The 17,880-nt window shown below is 57.2% G+C and overlaps 2 protein-coding genes across 4 annotated transcripts; one reads left to right on the forward strand and one right to left on the reverse strand.

The window, feature by feature from the left end:
• Nucleotides 1–7,226: 7,226 nt before the first annotated feature.
• On the reverse strand, nt 7,227–10,464 carry LOC134147023 (uncharacterized). Its single transcript, XM_062587724.1, has 4 exons — nt 10,435–10,464; nt 9,471–9,725; nt 8,566–8,746; nt 7,227–8,017 (listed from the first exon to the last, which is right to left on the reverse strand). Exons 1-4 carry the CDS (start codon nt 10,462–10,464, stop codon nt 7,845–7,847), a joined length of 639 nt encoding a protein of 212 aa, XP_062443708.1. The 3' UTR covers nt 7,227–7,844.
• LOC134146700 (nuclear factor 7, brain-like) lies at nt 10,212–16,533 on the forward strand. 3 transcript variants are annotated; one of them, XM_062587171.1, is made up of 8 exons: nt 10,212–10,266; nt 10,675–10,946; nt 11,554–11,649; nt 13,331–13,564; nt 14,276–14,295; nt 15,076–15,191; nt 15,308–15,639; nt 15,757–16,533. In XM_062587171.1, exons 2-8 carry the CDS (start codon nt 10,677–10,679, stop codon nt 15,850–15,852), a joined length of 1,164 nt encoding a protein of 387 aa, XP_062443155.1. In that variant the 5' UTR covers nt 10,212–10,266; nt 10,675–10,676; the 3' UTR covers nt 15,853–16,533. The 3 variants fall into 3 exon arrangements, with proteins under 3 accessions (XP_062443155.1, XP_062443153.1, XP_062443154.1); XM_062587169.1 differs by having other exon boundaries at nt 15,308–16,533; XM_062587170.1 differs by having other exon boundaries at nt 10,216–10,233; nt 15,308–16,533.
• Nucleotides 16,534–17,880: the final 1,347 nt, after the last annotated feature.

Here is a 17,880-nt window from a genome sequence, read left to right on the forward strand (position 1 = left end):
CAACACGGAGCAGTCCAACTGCTGCGGGTGGCAGCCCGCCACGGCACGCCAGCCCCAGGCTGTTCTTGGCACAGGGATCCAGCTGGCTAGTTGCTATCCCGCCTTCCCTGGGAAGCCAAACAGCACCCAAAAGCCTCATGCCTCCGGCGTGGTGCAAGGATCGTCAGACAGCACGATAGCGCAGGAGCAACGCTCGCCTTCCCGCAGGGCAAGTTCTGCTCGGAGAGGCAAGGCCGAGCTCTCGGTGCGTTGGGGGGTTCACTCAAATTGGTGGCTACAGCACTACGGTCTGGCCCTGCTGCCGCCACGTTCCCTTTCCCCGGGAGCCGGGCTTCTCTCACAGACCCACGGACCTGAACTGCCTGACCTTCCCGAGCTGGGCCATCGTTACTGCCTGCTGCGCGTGCTCACAGCACAGCGCCGGTGCCGTCCGCACCCCCGGCTTCTCATCAGCTAACGAACACCCGGGGCCTGCTGTGCCGCAGCCCTTGCCCCTGCAGCCAGGCGAGAGGGGCAGTCATGGCACAGGCTGGAGAACGAGGTGCAAAAGGCCTCCCCGAGTAGCTAACAGATCCCAAAGGGAGCTGGGGCTCTTCCTGGCCTCGGCTAGCAGCTAAGCGCTGAAATACAAGGATGGGAGCCCCTGGTATCCTCTGGGGCAATGCAAAGCTCAGCAGCACTGAGCAGAGGTGCCAGGACCCCTGCACACACCCGTTGTAAGCTCTTGCCCTGGAGTATTTGCACCTGTGAGCTGGGGACACACAGATGCCTGCAAATATGTCCCAGAAGCCTTGTGTCCTTTCAAACACGATGGAATCATTCAAATGATCTTTGCAGCCCCAAAACCTCTCCTAGTGGTTGGGCTTTGATTAGGCAAAAGTGAGTCTATTCATCTGCTCTTCTTAGATTTCAACAATGAATTTTGTACTCCAGGGAGCAAAAAGGACATCAAAAAGCTGAGAAATGGAGCAGAGGAGATGGCTGGCTTTTGATCAGCCCATGATCTGCTCTTCCTCTGAGAGAGGGCAGGTTCTTGGTCTGAACACCTTGCAGCAGTAAGCCATATTCTGTATCTCAACTTCTGTCATGAAAGAACAGCATATTATCCGATCACTCCCTGGGATAAATCACTAAGAAATCTGTTACCAAGGCTTCCAGATGCTCCAGTTCACCCTGCTTCATCTGGAGTAGCAACACCGACATACTTTAAAAAGCAGCTTTTCATTTTTTTCAAACATCTGTTTAATTCCACCTGCATGTAACCAAAATATTTCCAGTGCTCCTTCCTGTGGTGTCAAGCCTGTGTTTTGCTGAACAGACTCATATGCATCAGCACGTTGTGGTGACACAAAAGCCAATTTTCCATTTGAGCCCCAGAGTTCACAGATGCGGTGAATTTGGGAGTCTGTGATGCATTTGGGAACTAAATTAGCCACAAAGCTGCTCAGAGGTGGGAGGGAGGATAGAAAGCTGTCTGCACCCTCTCTGAATTTAAAAGCAGGTTCTCATTTCGTAACTGCTTTTTGTCCTCACATGAACATTTCTGAAATTAGTGGAGGAGCAAAGACAGCAGCAGGGACAAGGTTTTGCTGAAATATATGAGTGACCTGCTACCACAATGACAGGCGCTGGAGAAGCAGCTGGTGAGATGAGCAGCGCCCATTGGCCTGGGACGGTTACGGCTCTGCTCTCATGCAGTGAAGACAAAAGACTGGGCTGATGAGAGCGTCTCCAGGACGAGAGTCAGTGAGGCAGGAAAGAGGAGTCCATATGGAAGGAGATTAACGGGGTTTGTATCCCGCCAAAGAGCCACATTGCCACTCTGTGTCCTCGGCTCTTGGCAGAGCTCGAAGCAGATAGGGGCAGGTCTCCACCCAGGGCAAATCTGCCTGGTTCATTTGACTAGGCTGATTACTGCCAAAGCAGTCTACCCCTCCACTTCCCTTCCCGGCCCTGGATTGCTCTCCGACATGCAAAATCCACTTGATCATCCTCAGGCTGGAGCAAAATTACTCCAGAGAGGCCCCAGCCTCTGAATGCAGCACTGGTCCCCTGCATTTAGTTGTCATTTCTGCAAGTCACTGTGCTCAAAGCTTTGCTAATTTATTAGAGGGTTGTTGCTGGTTGTTTGTGTACTGAGCCAGTCAGAAAACAGCTTCTGCAAAAGAGGATAATTGCAGTCAGATAAGCTCTCCAGAACTAGAATTGCAAAATATGATACATTGCACAGCAGCAGTTGTCCAGATAGCACTGCTCCAGAAGTGGCAATCTGGCTGATTTTTGGGGTAGGACTCTCTTACTTGCTCTGCCACAGGCTCCCTGCCTGTCTGACTTCAGGCAAATCATTTGTTGTGTCTCAGTTCCCTGGTAGTGAAAGAGGAGATAAAAGTGCTTCCTCCAGCATGGGAGCAGGGAGTTACACATGCTGAAGGGCCTGTGTGTTTGGAGGTGCAGGAGAGGCGCCCTGCTAGAATAGCTTAGAGATGATGTTATTGTCCCTGTGGGATTTCTTTCTAAATTGCTCATGTCATTTAGCAAGTGATTAAAGCTGCATTTACCGCAATCAGGGTCTTGCCCTTCCATGCTGGATACTCCTGCTTCGTAGTCACACAATGAAATCACAAATTGGCAGCTAGTCTATGCCTCTGAGATGGTGAACCCAGCAGTAACCGCTGGGTTGTGACAACAGGAGCAGGCAAAGCTGGATGGGCAATGAGACCCCCAGCATAAACTCTGCCTAAGTGTTGAGCCATAGAAGACTGAAGACAAATGCAATTGCTGTCTGGGAAAAATTCAGGGCAGCTGTTGTTTTCAGTGGGTTTAGTTTTGCTGAAAGGCACCAGACTGACCGTATCACCAAGGGCAGAAGTCTGGTGCTCACTACCACCAAAGAACAAGCTGGTTAGCATTTGCTGCTTCACTACCTCCCACTCATCTTTCCCAGTCCAGACAGGATCTACAGGAGTGGTAGGACAGGATTTGCCTATCTATGCTGCACTCAGCACTGCATCTCTGCTGTATGGACGAGCACCAGCTTCAGTGCATACCATCACCGATGGCCCATTCAGACCATCTTCTGACATCAGACCAGTGGTTTGGCTGGGAATCCGCTTGGCTTTATGTCCCCGAGAAATGTGACTCAGAAACAGCTGTCTGACACTAGGAGATAGGTATGAGACCACGTCCCCCAGAAGAAAGAACAGCATCCCCAGGGTGGTGAGTGGAGCACGCGCAAGCTAAGCAGAGACTGTGCTGGGAAGCATAAAGCTTCCTAAAGCAGGTTTGTCCTTCTTTCAGCTCTTCCAGGAGATGAAAAGGACAGCTCACAAACCCTAATTAACTAGAACATGCTAATACCACTGAGCTTCCCTAGCCAGCGAATTTGGCACAAGTAGCATGGGACACTTTCCAAACAACTGTTCAGGGGAGCGCGTGCCTGCAATTTATTATTCGATGAGCAGTGTTTCCTTTCCTCCTCCCGTGAAGAGCTCAGACTAGACACGAGGGAGGTGAGCTTGGAGCCTGCAAATCCACTGCAAAAGGCATTTCATGCTGGAGAAAGAAGAGCCACGTTTCTCCCCAAGCATGAGTACAATGCTGGAGGGTGTTTAAGGTTACATGGGAAATATGACTCTGCGCAGCGTTACCATCATGAGAACTCCGTGCTTCCAAGTGCTGCAATGTGTGGTACTCCAGTTCCCCTGGGAAACACCATGTTCCTTCAGGGTGACATTCACTTCAGGCAGAAGATACACAGCCTTCCATGACCCCTTATTTGAAGACCAAACCAGTGTGTATGGTCACTTTGCACAAGCAAAAGCATCTTCTGCAGGGTCTGGGGAACAAAGTAGAGCAGAACAGTCAGCCCAGCTCACAGCCACAGGAGAAAGGTGTTGGGGAGCCTTGGTGCCATGTCTCTGGGACTGGTTATTCCCTGTCTTGGGCAAGTCAACACCCAGTTTTATTCCCCTGAAAAAGGAGGGGGAAAGAGCCTGCCAGGCTCCTACTACAAATAAATCATTCAGTGAACTTTGCATAGGGAGCAAAGAGCAGGACTAAAAGAGATCAATTTATTTTCCGTGGTAAGATCATCGCTCTTGGTGTTTACCATGCCGTCAAAACTGAGAGGGAGAAGGTGCAGCCTGACGAAGGCCACCACCTGCCTCTGGGCTTAGCACAAGCCTGGCTGCCTCCCAGCAGGGCCTGCTGGCACAGGGGTTGTTTAAGACGGCTACGTTCAGCCTGTGGGGAGCCGGCCAGCCAAGCCGTCTCTGCAGCCTTACCGTCAGGAGCGAGCACTGCAGCGAGGGGGCACAGTCTTTGCACTCAGAAGCAGTCACCTCAGGTGCACCACTGGGCACACACAAACCAGTGGTGGCCCAGATGACCTGTAGCAGATGCAGTATTCCCAGGACCATCATGGTCTAACCACTCATCCTTCCCCTCATCAGGAGCCAAGGAACTCTTCCTCCTATGCTCTTCCTCATCTGCATCCTTTGTATGTGTGCATCACACCTTCTAATGGGCTGGCCTGCTCCTTGTCCTTAGCGTTGCCCCTGGCCATCAGGCTGGGAATGGCAGATAGTGCTTACTGATGGCACATCTTTCCCCTTCTACCTCTCATCACACCCTTTAGAAATGTTCGTTGTTATGGTGACAGATTCAGAAGGGAAGCTTTATAAGGATCTTCCAGATTTTCTTACAATATATAGTTACTTCAACTATTTTCCTGGGAGGAGAGAGTTATCATGCTCTCTGGCAACTGTAAATTTCATTCACTTTGTTTCTGGCAACCACCTGAGTTTGTGAAATGCTGGTATTGCTCAGGCTTTTGCTGTTGTGCCAGTGATAAAATTGAAGAGAGAAAGACAAATGTGTCAAAAGTGCAAAGGGCTGGTTTTAAATGACTTGGGTCACAGAATGGGACTTCTAGGGTGCAGGTTGCCTGAGCTACAGGTGTTGATCTAGAGGTAGACCTGATTCTAAGTTTCTCCAAAATGAATGAGATGCTGGAGCACACTTCCATCTTTCTGGGATGGCAAAGCCCAAGTTAAATAGCAAGGGTGAACATTTATGCCCAACAGTCTGAGCTTTGCCCAGTGGAGAACACGGCATTGAGAGATCTTCTTCTTGCAGTGTCTTCCTCTTCTCCTGCAGAAACATCCCTTAGCTTTCCAAGACTGCATCGTAGTAAATGAATTCACTCCATCTCTACTAGATGCACGGAAGTTTTTCATATGTGACATCTTAGAGCACCGTAGAGAACAGGGCTGTGCGGCCATGTAATGGCCACTTAATGTAAGTAATGAATACAGCAAATAGCCTAGGACCGGTCAACAGAAAACAGTCTGGGGATCTGACATGACCACAGGGCTGGATATCATGGCTAGAATATTCTGACTGTGAAATAGAGCTGATAACTCACAGAAGATGGAGGAGCACCTTGAGTGGCCAGGCTTGTCTAGCCAGCTTTAGGAGGATGATCCCATGAAGACGTTTCCCGCATCCCTGTTGTACAGAGCCATGCTCAAAAACTTCCAAGCAGTATTGATATGCTTCAGGCTCCGCAGAGATAGCTCAGCACGTTTGTGAAAGCGTGGCAGCACCCAAGGGCAGCAGGTGAGCATTACAGGTCATCCCTCATTCTGGGGCCAGGTTGGCTGGGGAGATGAGGCATGGCCCATCAGGAGAAAAGCCAAGAGGACAAAGCTGTTTCAGCATGATCTGTTGTGCATGTAGAGTATCAGGGTGGTTTAATGCGTAGTTTAGAATAAACAGGCAAACAAGCAGCAGCCACAAATGTTAATATTTGTAGAAATCTCCTGGTTTTGGCACCTGGAGTGGAAAGCTCAAGGACACTGGCTGGAATGCAAACATGGATTCCTGGCTGTCCAGAAGGGCTGCATGGGGAATCTCACATGTTAATGCATCAGAAGGCCTGGCAGGCTGGCTAATGATGCACTAGCACTCCTGCAGTGGGAGACTAGGCTGAGAAGTTCAGCAGCCATATGAATCTAGCCCCTAGGAACTGAGCCCCTGAAAAAAAAAAGATTAAGCAGAGATCATCCTCCTGTGCCTGCTCCAGTACCCATCTCCTGTTTGCCAACACCAATGGGCCGAGCATTAAACTCTCCCACAGTCCCCACTGCCCCTGCATGTACCCTCCCAATAATAGGTCTGATAACACTTCCATCCATCCCAGTGGCCCAGAACCATGCAGCATTGCTTGGCGATACCTCAGAGCCTGAAGGCTTAGGAGAGGCTCAGTCCCATGGTGCGAACTCCCTTCATGTTGTAGGATGTAGGTTTCTTCATTTTGGTCCCCAGCCCTTCTCCATGAGCTCCTGGATGCAGAAGGATCAAAATGACACAGACTTTTAGACCATTGGCCTTACTTCACCTGGGTCTTTTCATGGCATGTTGGCGTGGTCTCAGCTTCCTCAGCACCTCTCACCATTTCCATCCGCCTCTCACCTTGACCAGTGTTGCCAGTTCATGTGCATACTTGTGGCCAGCTGGAGGTGTTCAGAGCTCAATACCCTGGCTTGGTAAAACAGCAGTGTCGTTCAGGCCTGCGAAGAATATATTGGCAAGTGGTAGCTCAACCCTTGGTAACCCTCCTCCTCCAAGCTATTTATCCGAAGATAAATGATTATGATTATAAAAGATAATGATTTCCAATCATTACTTTGTTCCCTGCTTGCTTTTCTAACCAAGCTCTTTAAATCACATCTCCACGGCTGGTGTCAGGGAGGGAGGCAGAATATTCACAAGAGTAATGCAGCTGCTTCCTTGATTCACTTCAACCCTTCTTCTTTTACTTCTTCCTTCCTGTTTGCTGTTAGACCTTCCCAGTTCTCCCTACCTCTTTTCCCTCTCCATAGTGCAGGTGCCCCTGCCCTCCAAGGTGGTCTTTCGTGGGGCAAATGCCACCCTCCGCAGAAAGCCAGGGCAAGGGCTGCATGAGCCCTGGGCAAGCTCGGGGCAGGGTGGCACATGGAGACAACCAGATTTAATTCAGCTTACTGTCTGAAATGTGAAAATAAGGACTCCTGAAGCGACCCAAGGGCCAAGTCTTCCCACTGCATGACTTGGTGTGCTCCAGCCCTGCTCAGCCCCCTCTGTCTCCTCCCATTCCGGACAAGCCCACGGCCCACAAGCCCCCTCAGAGCTGCAGAAGAGAGAAGGATCCAGAGAAATCAACATCTGCAGTCTTTATTTTTACTCAAAACAAAGTAAAACAGGCAAATTAAAACACTAAGCTTCTCAGCCCCTTTGGAGATTTTCTGCCTGTGTTTGGAGAGCCGATGTGAGGGGACGGTGCTGCAGCTCATGAATTTGCTTCTCCTTCCACTCGCATATAGCTGGGAGACTTACGAAGCTCTGCGGCAAACAGACCCACCACGTTACCCCCTTCATCTTCCTTGTTCTGTGAGGCAAAACACGGCTTCTTCCACACAGATCTCTGCAGAGTTCAGCAGCAGCTCCAAGAATATATGTTTAGTGCATGGAGCAGAAAACCGCAAAGGGCTTTGGCCCCAGTCCATGAGCTTTCAGCCAGACCCTTCCCGGTCCGTGTTATCCTTCATCTCCCCAGTGTGTAATCAGGCTCTCCAAACATGCTGTTCTCAGGTCCTAGCCTAGAGCTTGGAGCCTCCTGAGAGGAATATTCTAAAAAAAGAAAGAAAAACATTGCGTTGCCAACTAAAGTAAGTGCTGAAAGGACAGAGATGCCAGGAGCACTTACAACAAGAATTCGAGACCGGGAGACGCTCTCGAGTGTGTTTTCAATTCTTAGACAGGAGACGTGTTCACTGGGAAGTGACTGCCACTCACTGTTTGCTTTAGACCTTGTAGTTGGCATCCCAGAACATTAAATGTCCAGGAAAAGGACATTTCCTTGTGTTCCTCCCTGTTTCTCCTGGAACTTTCTTTTCGGATTGATGCATTGGTGCAATGGATGGTAAAATGGTATCACTCCTCCTTTGGCTCCAAAGCCTGTGTTTGCAGCTCAGACCTGCAAAGACAGAGACAAGCAATTTTATGGGTGAAAATAGTCTTGCTGGTGGCAAGGGGAGTTATTCCGGAGAGCGTCGGTTGCTGCCAAAGCCTTCAGAGCCGGGAATGTGGCTCGAACAGATCATCCCCCTGGTTTTTCCCATCATGTTCTGCATCTCTTTCTCCTGAGAAGTGTCCTCGGGAAAAACAAGTCAAGGTATCAGAGTCCTGCCCCGCCGCAGAGGGGATGCCCAGAACCGGCAGCACCCTGCGGCCCGGCCCGGAGCAGAATTTTCCCACCTGGCCCCAGCCCGGCTCCGCAGCCGGACGTGGGATCGGCTGCTCATCCCGCGCGCAGCGCGCCCGGACCAGCCTCCCGCGCGGGGGATCGCGTTGCTGGGCTCCGCGAGCAGCTTCCGTGCTGCGAGGGCTGAGCGCCCCGGACGCCCCGCCGACGGTGGGTCACGGGGCCGTCTCCTGGCTGCGACAGATCGCGCTGCTCAGGGAACGTAACCTTTCACAGCACACCGCAGATCTCCGCCAAAAAGCAATTATCGATGCTTTTACCTCCACGCAGAGCTGCATAAATAATGGACCGTGTCACGGGGGCTGCAGGAGGGCAGGTAGCAGTGGCCTGGCTCATCCCGGCTCCGGCTCTGCGGCTGGGTTTCTTGCCTGCCGGGCTGAATGTGCACGGAGGTGGGTGGGTGGGCGGACAGATGGACAGACGGACCGGCTGCGACGCCTTCTGAAGAAACAGCAACAAAGTCGGGAGATCAGAGCCTGGACGCGGCTGACGAAGCCATTTCCCGTTTAAAAGGATGCATTTTAAACAGATGATTCAGCTCCCATCCAAAAGCCGCCAGTTCAAAGCCAGCTGTTTCCCGGGCTCTGCCGGAGCGCGGCGCGAGGGTGACTCGCGGGCGGCACAGCGGCCGGCTCGCCCAGCGGCGGCACGGCACCAGCCACGGCACGGCCGCCGGCGGGCCCCACGTTCGGGGGGCAACGTCGACCCCGCCGGCCGCGCTAGGCGCCGCAAGCGCGGGGACAACGGCAGCAGGAGCAGGTCCGGCGCGTTGCGAACCGCTCCTGCCCCCGGCGCCCGGCGAGCAGCCGGAACGGAGCACGGCTGGGAATATCCAAAATTCGGTCATCGGCGCTGGGTTGCGGTTGGACACGCGGCGCCGTGGCGCCGGCGGAGGGGAGGGTGGAGGGATGCCAGGGTGGCTGTGGGGGGCGAAAGCCCGGGCAAAATCGCTCAGACGAGCAAGCAAGATGGGTGGAAATGCTGCGTGCGTTACCCGCACTGCTCTAGCGGTGAGGGAGCCGAGAGCCGCGTTAGACGGCCGCTGTCCGGCGCACCCCCCTTCCGGAGACGCTCCACCGCTAATGGCAACGCAGGGCAGGCGACGGCTTGTCCTTGTGGGTCCCCTCCTCTCCGTTTTACTCGCCTTGGTTCCTGTGTCACCAACCTTTATGACTTTTTTTGCACACCTCCCAGTGTCTGGTGGTTCCCGTAAAGTCCCAGGGCCTGGAATCAGGTGATCACACAGGAGTGAAAACCGTTTCTTCCTCGTTTTGCTAGCGAGCTTGCAGCCCTTGTGACTGCGGGGCAAAACTGGAAACCGTGTCCACGAGCGCCTCGATCCGAACCGGCCTCTAAGAGCCCTGCGACTGCGAAAGCTGTGACTCGCGGCTCGAGGCTCGCAGACCCACGGCGAAGGAAACTAGGGAAAATGAAAGTGGAGACGGGAAAGCCCTTCTGCTGCGCTCACTCCCACAATCTCCCTGCTGAATGCAGCAGCGGGGCTGCCAAACGCAGCGACCAGGCAGCACAGCGGTGGGACAGCAGAGGGGGAAGCGGGGCAGAACAGGGCGAAATAGTGGGTGGCAGCGGTGCAGCGCCGGGGCGGCGCGGGGTGCAAGGAAGGGCGGCGCGGGGACGCCGGCGCCCGCTGCGCGGGGGCAGCGCGGGGGCAGCGGGCGGCGCGGACACGGCGCGGGAGCAGCGCGCGCCCCGCGCGAGGCCCCGCCGCGGGTGGGGGGGGAGGGGCGCTGTCCCGGCTCGCGCCCACGTGACCGCGTCACATGCCCGCGGCCCCGCGAGGCCCCGCTGCCGCAGCCCGCGGCCAATGAGCAGCGGGGCGGCCCGGTGTGTCCGCGCGGCGATTGGCTGAGGCGGGTGTCAGTCCGCCCGCGGGGCGGGGCGGAGCCGGGCCGGGCCGAGGGCTGAAAGTTCGGAGGCTCCGGGGCAGGGAGCGCGCGGCGGTACCGGGCGGGGGGCAGCGCAGCGCAGCGCAGCGGGGCCCTGCGGGAGTGCAGGCGGGCGCGGGGCGCGGGCACGGCAGGGATCCAGGCGGGGGGGGGGCGGTGCGGGGCACTGCAAGGGTGCAGCTCTGCAGGGCACTGCAGGGCTGGGGGGGGGCGGGTTTGCACGGCGGGCTGGGGGCGCCGGGGGTGCAGCATGGCGGGTGCAGGCACAGGGCACCAGGCTCCGGGGCTTCACCCCAAAGCTCCCCCCCCCCCCCCGCAGCTTGCAGAGCCCCCTAGGTGAGGGGGGTGACCCCTCCGGGGCTGGACACGCTCGATGCGGCACCTCGCACCCTGGCGTGAGCGTGGGGGGGGTTGGGGGTGGCAGTGGCAGGAGCGCTGAGGCCAGGGGCTTTGCGCCTCCAGGGATGGCCGGCAGGAGCCCGGAGCAGAGCCTGCGGGAGGAGCTGACGTGTGCCATCTGCTGCGAGCTCTTCGCGGAGCCCGTCATGCTGGAGTGCATGCACCACTTCTGCAAGGGCTGCATCCAGAGCTACTGGGCCAGGTGCCCCCGCGCCACCTGCCCCCAGTGCCGCCGCCACTTCCCCGGCCGCCAGTTCCGCCCGCACTCCCTGCTGGCGGGGCTGGTGGAGACGGTGCGGCGCTGCGGCGCCGAGGAGCGCCGGCGGCACGCACAGGTGAGCGGCACCCGCCAGCGTGGGGACAGGGACCGGGCAGCGTGAGCCGAGCCCTGCGCGGGGCCGGCGGGGCCTGTCAGGTGTCCCCCCCCTCCCCGTCCTCTTGGCAGCCGGTTCTGCCGCCAGAAACCCCGAGTGTCCCTCAGCTGCGCTGATACTTGCACCTCTTGCTGGCTCATTCCTCCCTTCTCCTCCTCCTTTGCAGGCTGCTCGTCTCTCGGACGCTTTCTTTGCTTGTGCTTGGCTGCCGGCGGCTCGCGCGGTCGTGCCGGGTGGGAGGGCCGCTTGTGCCGGGCGCGCTGCAAGCGGGAGGCCGGGCCCTGCGCAAGGCAGCCCGAAGCGAACAGATTTTAAACCTTCTGCAAGCAGGTATCTTGGCCCCATTCTGGAGCTCCCTGGCTTAAAAATTAATGTTTAACGTTATAGTGTGGAAAATAGATATATTTCTCGAGCCTGTGCATTACATTCTTTTCTCCTCCTTGCTGCCTTTATGGAAGAATGCAGTAATTTCCCCCCTCTAACATCAGCCTCAGGCCCTGGGGTTGTTCCCTGGGTCACAGCAGCGTAGTGCACTGGTCTCCTCACCTTCTCCTCTTCGTTCCTGCAGAGGAACCTGGAAGACGCCTTGCAGGCTCGTCGGAGGGAGATGGAGGACTTCTTGCAGAGGAAGCATGCGGTGCAGGAGGACATCTGCAGCCTGACGGTAACTCTGGTGCCAGGTTGTTCTCTTGCAGAAGGTCTGTGTGTCCACGTGTTGCAACTTCAGCTGAGATTTAGCTCAGCTTCCTGTAAAAGCTAAGTTGAATAATTGCATAAGGATTTGAACAGATTCCCCCACATGTATGCCAGAACATTACCAAGTATTCAGCGAAGGTGCTGAGAGAAGGCGCTAATCCCTAGATGAGACAGGATGAGAGATGAGAGCTGCCGGCTGGGCTGAGCAGCTCCTCCTCGCCCTTAGGGCCACCACATCAGCTGGGGGCTGGTAACTCTTAAAAGCTGTAAAACCTCTCCTGTGCCCGGAGGATAGGGCTGGCAGCAAAGCTGATGTGGCTGGTAACAGCAGCAGGGATGCTGCGGAGCAGGGGCTGTGGGCTTGGGCCCACAGTGACACTCCAAGAGGATGTGGCGAGTCCGAGTGTTTCTCTGGACTCTGGTGGTACCAGGCTGCGTCTCGTCATTGATCACCAAAGCAAGAATAGCGACAGTCTGACTTCTTGAGTGATTGAAAAAAAAATACTAAAGTATTAAAAAACAAGAAAGAGAATGTTAAGGAAAATCCAAGTAGTTTGGAGGTGAGATAAAACTGATGAGACATCTGTCAGAAGACAGTCTCCAGCTCCCCTACCTACAGTGCATTTTTTGCTCCTCTGTCCTGCTGCCAGACTCGAGATAGACCTTTGAGGTTAATGAAGAATTATTAGCAAATGTGCACACACGGCCAAAGTCCTGTTGCAGTGGAGGGGAGCCAACCAAGAGGTGTCTCAGGAGTAAAGAAACAACTCACTGACGTGAACGTGGAGGCTGCGTACGTCCTTTACGGTTCTGCTGCGGCTGCCTGAGTATTTGCTAAAACAAAGAGCAGACGAGGGAGACTGGGGTACCCTGGCAGGCTGGTGAGGCTTGAGACGTGATCTGGGCGAGATGGGTTTCCTGCTGGCAGACAGGGACGTGTTTCAGCAAGCGCTCAGCAAGAAAACAGTGAGGGCTGAGACTGCACTTGGAGATTAAGAGCTTAAAGATGAAAAAAAGGAAAAAAAGAAAAAAAAATCAGTGACTGACTCGTGTAAACGGGCAGGAAGGCAGTGAGAGCACCACCAGGTCAGCTGGCCAGTTAAACGACTGAAAGAAAAAAAGAAAAAAGTGAGCTGTGCAGAGAACTGAATGTTTTTTTTATCAGCCTTAACTGCAGAGATTAGTTGGCACAGCTCCCCTGGCCTTCCGGGGTGAGCTGGGGCCCTGCAAGACTGAGGTGTCAAGAGCGAAAAAAAGCAGCAAGTTACCAACATCTGGGAGCTCTGCCTGGGGTCTGGCACAGTGTGAAATAAATCCTAACTGACCTCAGCTGCCAAATCTGCACCTCCACAAACCAAGGGGAACCAGTGCTGCAGACGAGCAGACTCCTGGCAGATGTGAGCTCAGTGTGGCTGTGTGCAGGGAGCTTTGGTTAAGGTGACTGGTCCGTCAGCAGAGTTTGGTTTTCCCTGTGGCTCTGGAGCTTTGAAAGTTGTTCTTGTGTCCCATTCTCCACCCAAAAAGCTGAGGGTGTGTCTGAAAAATCTCCGATTTCCCAAACTCTGAGCAGAGTAACTGGACCAGCCGTTTCTCATATATAAATGTGTTTTAGCTGCCAGACTCATCACCTGCCTTTTGCCCCTGCCCAGAAGGTGTCTGGGGAGCTGCACTGCAAGATCCGAGCAGAATTCACCCGACTTTACCAGATCCTGGAGGAAGAGGAGAGGGCTGTGTTGGCAGCACTGGGCAAAAAGGAAGAGCAGTTGCTGGCAGGATTACACGGGCATGTCCAGCAGCTGGAGGAAGGAATCTCGGAGCTGCAGAGGGACATAGAGCACATGGAGCAAACCCTGAGCAAGATGGGAGAGATGTCGTTGCTGGAGGTGAGGCTGCTCCGCTGGCCTGTGCAGGAGGCAGAGTTTGGCAGGGGGCGTTTCGGGATCTGAATTTGGGCTGAGGAAAGTGGTTAAATGAAGGGCAGGCCGCTGTGCCGGCTGCCCAGGTGGATTTGTGATGGAGGTGTGGCAGAGGATGAGGAGCTGGATGCCACCTCTCCTGGCTTTGCTGGGTGGATTAGGTCATGCTATGGGTGTATCTCTGCCTGCTTCCCCAGCTCTACTTTGGGGAGATGTCGGCATGCCCACTGCTGGCAGTGTCCCATCTTCCCTTCCTAGCAAAAGCCTTGGGGTACCGGGGGGATCCACAGCTGGTGAGAGAGATCCCTGTGGGGAGAGGGGCTGCAAGAGGTAGCCAACCTGCGAGTTTGACTCTCAGACACATGCAGCACCTGGAAGTTGCTGTCATCTCCACCCCTCCAGTTTATGTTCCTGATGCTTGAGAGTCTACAGGTGTAGCCCAAGGGAGGCAGTGATCTCTCAGACGTGCTGGGTGTCAGGAACTTTCCTCCTCCTCTGCCACCCCTTTGAAGTCACCCTGGCGTCACTGCCCAGCCAGGTTCCCCTGGGGCAGGGGGTCCTGGCAGGCTGGTTTCCTTTCTCTGCTAAGTGACAGCAGGAAACAGGACAGGGAGTTTATTTGTGCAGCTGCATGAATTGCAGAAAGTGACTGCTAATTCTCTCTGCTCCTCATTGCAGGTGGAGAGCCTGGATATCAGGTACGTGTCTGGTATGCAGGAAGCAGATTCCCTTTTCAGGAGCTTATCTCTGTCCCTGACTGGGACCACATGGAGGTGGGATCTTATCTCAAGCTTTAAAAGCATCACAAATTGCTTGGCAAACTGCTAGTGCGGTGCCAGGTGCGAGCTGGTCCCCAGCACGTGCTGGATGCTCGCTCTGGGGAGTGTGCTTGTTGAGTCTGCTGGAAGATAGTGGGAAGAGAGAATGGAGGAGACATGCACTGGGATGAGTGCAGGAGCCAAGCACGCTGCAAACAGAAGCAAGGCTAAAGCAACAAACTTTGCTTGGGTGCTTTGACATCTTCTTGCCCTCTCTCAGCAACTTGTGGCTCAAGTGGCTGCAAAATTAACCCCGAGGTACAGGTTTGTCTGGGGCTGCAACTGAGTGTAGCCAAGGGCTGGCGCTGCTGAAGTCGCTCTAGGGGAATGTGGCCCTGTTTCCTCCCTGCCAGGACACTGCAACAGGATGCAGGCGTGGGAGTCCCATTGGGGTGGAACATGTGCTGGGTGCTAATCAGCCGAGAGTCGCTGCTCCTCAAGCAGTGCTGCCATGTTCAGCCAGCGACACCCCATGCTCTCGCAGTAGCTCTGCCCTTGGGCTGTATATTTTGCTGGGTGTAACACCATGTCTGGGAGAGCAACCAGCCACCACAGGGACTTGTGTCCTGTTTTGCTAAATCTGTTCTGCTGGTGGTGTGCTGTGGCCACTGGGCGCTGACGACATGGCAGAAGGACCCACCTCCGCTCTCTCTTTCCCAGGCCCTCGGTGTGCATCGAGACCCAGCCTGCCTTCAACCTGGAGCACTACCGGGACAGCCATGGGGGCCCCTTGCAGTACATCTTCTGGAGACGGATGCTGCGATCCATCTGCCCCGGTAAGCGGCTCAGTGCAAGAGATGGATGTGCCAGGGAGAGAGAGGGTGCTGGGGTCAGGAGCAATGGGCACAGGGAATACGCAGCCGAGAAAACACCCTGCTTGACTCCTCCACAGCTCCTGCCGCGCTCACCTTCAACCCCAAATCTGCGCACCCCAACCTGGTCTTCTCCAGAGACTTGACCGCAGTGACGGAGAAAGAAAGAGCCCAGCCAGTCCCCCACAGTCCCCAGCGCTTCCAGCAGTGTGTGAATGTCCTGGGCTCGCGGGCGTTCGACAGCGGCCAGCATTACTGGGAGGTGTGGGTGGGCAGCAAAACCAAGTGGGACCTGGGGGTGGCAGCAGAAGCTGTGGACCGGGCAGCGAAGGTCAAGCTGTGCCCAGAGAACGGCTACTGGACGCTTCGCCTGAGGAACAAGACAGAGTACTGGGCCACCACCACGCCCTGGGTGCGCCTGGCCCCGCAGCAGCCCCCCCGGAAAGTGGGGGTCTTCCTGGACTGCCACGAGGGCACCGTGGCCTTCTTCGATGCCGGGGACATGTCTCACCTCTTCACCTTCCGGCAGGTCTCTGCAGAGAGATACTGCCCCTTCTTCAGCACCTGCTTCAGCGACGGGGGGGACAACGTGGAGCCCATGCGCATCTGCCACCTGGTCCTGTGAGGGCAGAGGGAGGAGATGGGGAGCAGCATCCCACGCACGCCGTGGGGACGCCGCTGTCCTGGCTGGGCTCCCGCGCTGCTCCTGGCTGCTGCTGTTTGAGGCCGTCACTCCGTAGGAGCATCGTGCTGGAGGCTCTGCGGGCTGCCGTGCGGTGGGCAGGGAGACCGGCCCCGCGCCCAGCCACCTGGTGACATCGGAGAGGCTCTTCGTTGGCTTCTGGCAGAGAGACAGCAGATGCATCACGTCCCCTTTGTGGCTCTGGTGTCCCTCTGCTGTGCCGTGGTCTGCAGATCCGGCCTCGTGCCCCGGCTGGCGTGCGTTGGAGAACAGCCTGGGAAAGTTGCAGGAGCTGCAGGACAAGAGGGGAAGGTGCTGCCGGCCCCACGGCTCTTCGCTCGTGGAACCCGCGGAGGACGAGGAGAGCGTTCGCAGCGCAGCGGGACCCGTTACGGAGCGCCGGACGCGAGCGGTGCCTGCGAGGGCCTGCGGCCCCGCTCGCCGATTCCCGAACGCGGGCGGGAGGATCCGCTCCGCGCTCCCCCGGAGGACGGGGTCCGCTCCCGGCAGAGGGAGCTCTGCGTTCAGCCGGAGCACGGCCGGGCCCTGCTGCGCCCCGGGGGCCGGGGACCCGCTCCCCCGGCCCCAGCCGCTCTGCCACCATTAAAGCTTGTTCAGAAGGCCGCTGCCTGCTGTGCTGGCTCGTGTCCTGCAGACTGCAGAGGGTCCCGAGCGCTGGGGTGTGCTGCAGTGGAGGTGTGCTGCTCCGGACCCTGATGTTTGCTCTTCCCCTGTCCCCCGCCCCGTAGCATGGGAGATGGGAAAAGAGACGGTCCTGGAGGGCCGTGAAGTGGGGATGTGCGTGCAGCGGTGTGGGGTGGGTTAGGGCAGCCCGTGCCACCGCTGAGGACCTGCTGGGTGTGCGGTTGGGACCCAGCTACTTCTGCCCTCCAGCAAGGGGTTTTCGATGCCCTCCTGGTCCCGTGAGGGACTCTTACCTACAGGAGCGGCGGTTGCAGCCGCCCTGCCGTGCCCTGGGGCCGCTCCCCAGACGTCCTGCCAGATGCTGTTAGCCTTGTGCTGACCCTCTTCTCTGCCTTGGTCGGGATCCTTGGAAAGGGGCCGGGTGGGGGGAGAGCTGGCAGCGGCGCGAGCGCGACGCCCCAGCCTGGAGGGGTGGGAAGGTTCGTCTCAGCCAAGGCTGGGCCTGGAGCTGCTGCATCCCGGCCCCGGCTGCGCCGGCAGCCGCAGCTCTGCCTGTGCCCCGGCCTTTCTGCTGCTGCAAAGCTTGAGGCTGCGAGGGCTGAGCCCGGGGTGGCCTTCTCCGAGGCCCCTGCGAGGTCCCCGAGCGATCCAGCGGCCCGCTCTGTCCTGCCTGGCTCCGCAGCGTCCTGGATGCCGTGGCTCGTCGCCCGCGGCTGCTCGCCCCTTCCTCGGCTTTGGGTCCTGCCTTGCGCCCGTCGGCAGCAAGCGCGTCGTCCTCCGCCGGGCAGCTGCCCCGCGAGGCCGGGCTCCCGGAGGGAGAGGGCGGGCTTTGCCCGCGGGGTGCCGGCCGCGTCCCCGTGCCGCCCGGCCTGGCGCGCGGGTTTCCGGGAGCGCGGGGCCGCCGGTCGCGCTGGGGGGACCGACCCGCGGGGCCCATGGCAGGGGAGGCCTCGGCGGTGGGGTTGTTGCGTTTAGCCCACTGAAGTCCACTTCAGGGTCAGAGCGGAGGCCAAAGCTAATCCGAGCCCGCGACGCCTGAGGTGCTGGCTGCAGCGAGGGAGTTTCTGCGCCGCGGACGCTCCCGTTCCCGCGCCGCGGTGAGGGTCAGGGCTCCCTGGCCGCAGGCGCTTCCACCCCTCGCAGCTGCGCCCGAGGACGCTCGTCCCCCCGCGTCCTCCGCACGTCCCCCTCTCCGGCCGGGCTGGGGACTCCCCCGCTCCCCGGCTCGCGGGGGTGACGGCGCTGCCGGACCTGGGGCCCCGCACGCAGCCGGGGCTGCTCCCGCTTGCCAGGACGGAGCGAGCGTCGCACGGCACCGGGGGTTCG

The sequence above is a fragment of the Rhea pennata genome, chromosome 14, assembly GCF_028389875.1.
Source record: "Rhea pennata isolate bPtePen1 chromosome 14, bPtePen1.pri, whole genome shotgun sequence".
Taxonomy (NCBI): domain Eukaryota; kingdom Metazoa; phylum Chordata; class Aves; order Rheiformes; family Rheidae; genus Rhea; species Rhea pennata.

Excerpts from the sequence above, each read along its gene's own strand:
- LOC134147023 (XM_062587724.1), bottom strand. The coding sequence starts at position 10,464 with ATGCTGCACCCCCGGCGCCCCCAGCCCGCC. Across the intron at positions 9,726-10,434 it reads CCCGGCGCCCCCAGCCCGCC|TTTCCTTCGCCGTGGGTCTG; the intron begins GTGCAAACCCGC and ends CATTTTCCCTAG. Across the intron at positions 8,018-8,565 it reads TTATGCAGCTCTGCGTGGAG|GTCTGAGCTGCAAACACAGG; the intron begins GTAAAAGCATCG and ends CTGTCTTTGCAG.
- LOC134146700 (XM_062587169.1), top strand. The coding sequence starts at position 10,677 with ATGGCCGGCAGGAGCCCGGAGCAGAGCCTGCGGGAGGAGCTGACGTGT. Across the intron at positions 11,650-13,330 it reads AGGACATCTGCAGCCTGACG|AAGGTGTCTGGGGAGCTGCA; the intron begins GTAACTCTGGTG and ends GCCCCTGCCCAG. Across the intron at positions 15,192-15,307 it reads GCTGCGATCCATCTGCCCCG|CTCCTGCCGCGCTCACCTTC; the intron begins GTAAGCGGCTCA and ends ACTCCTCCACAG.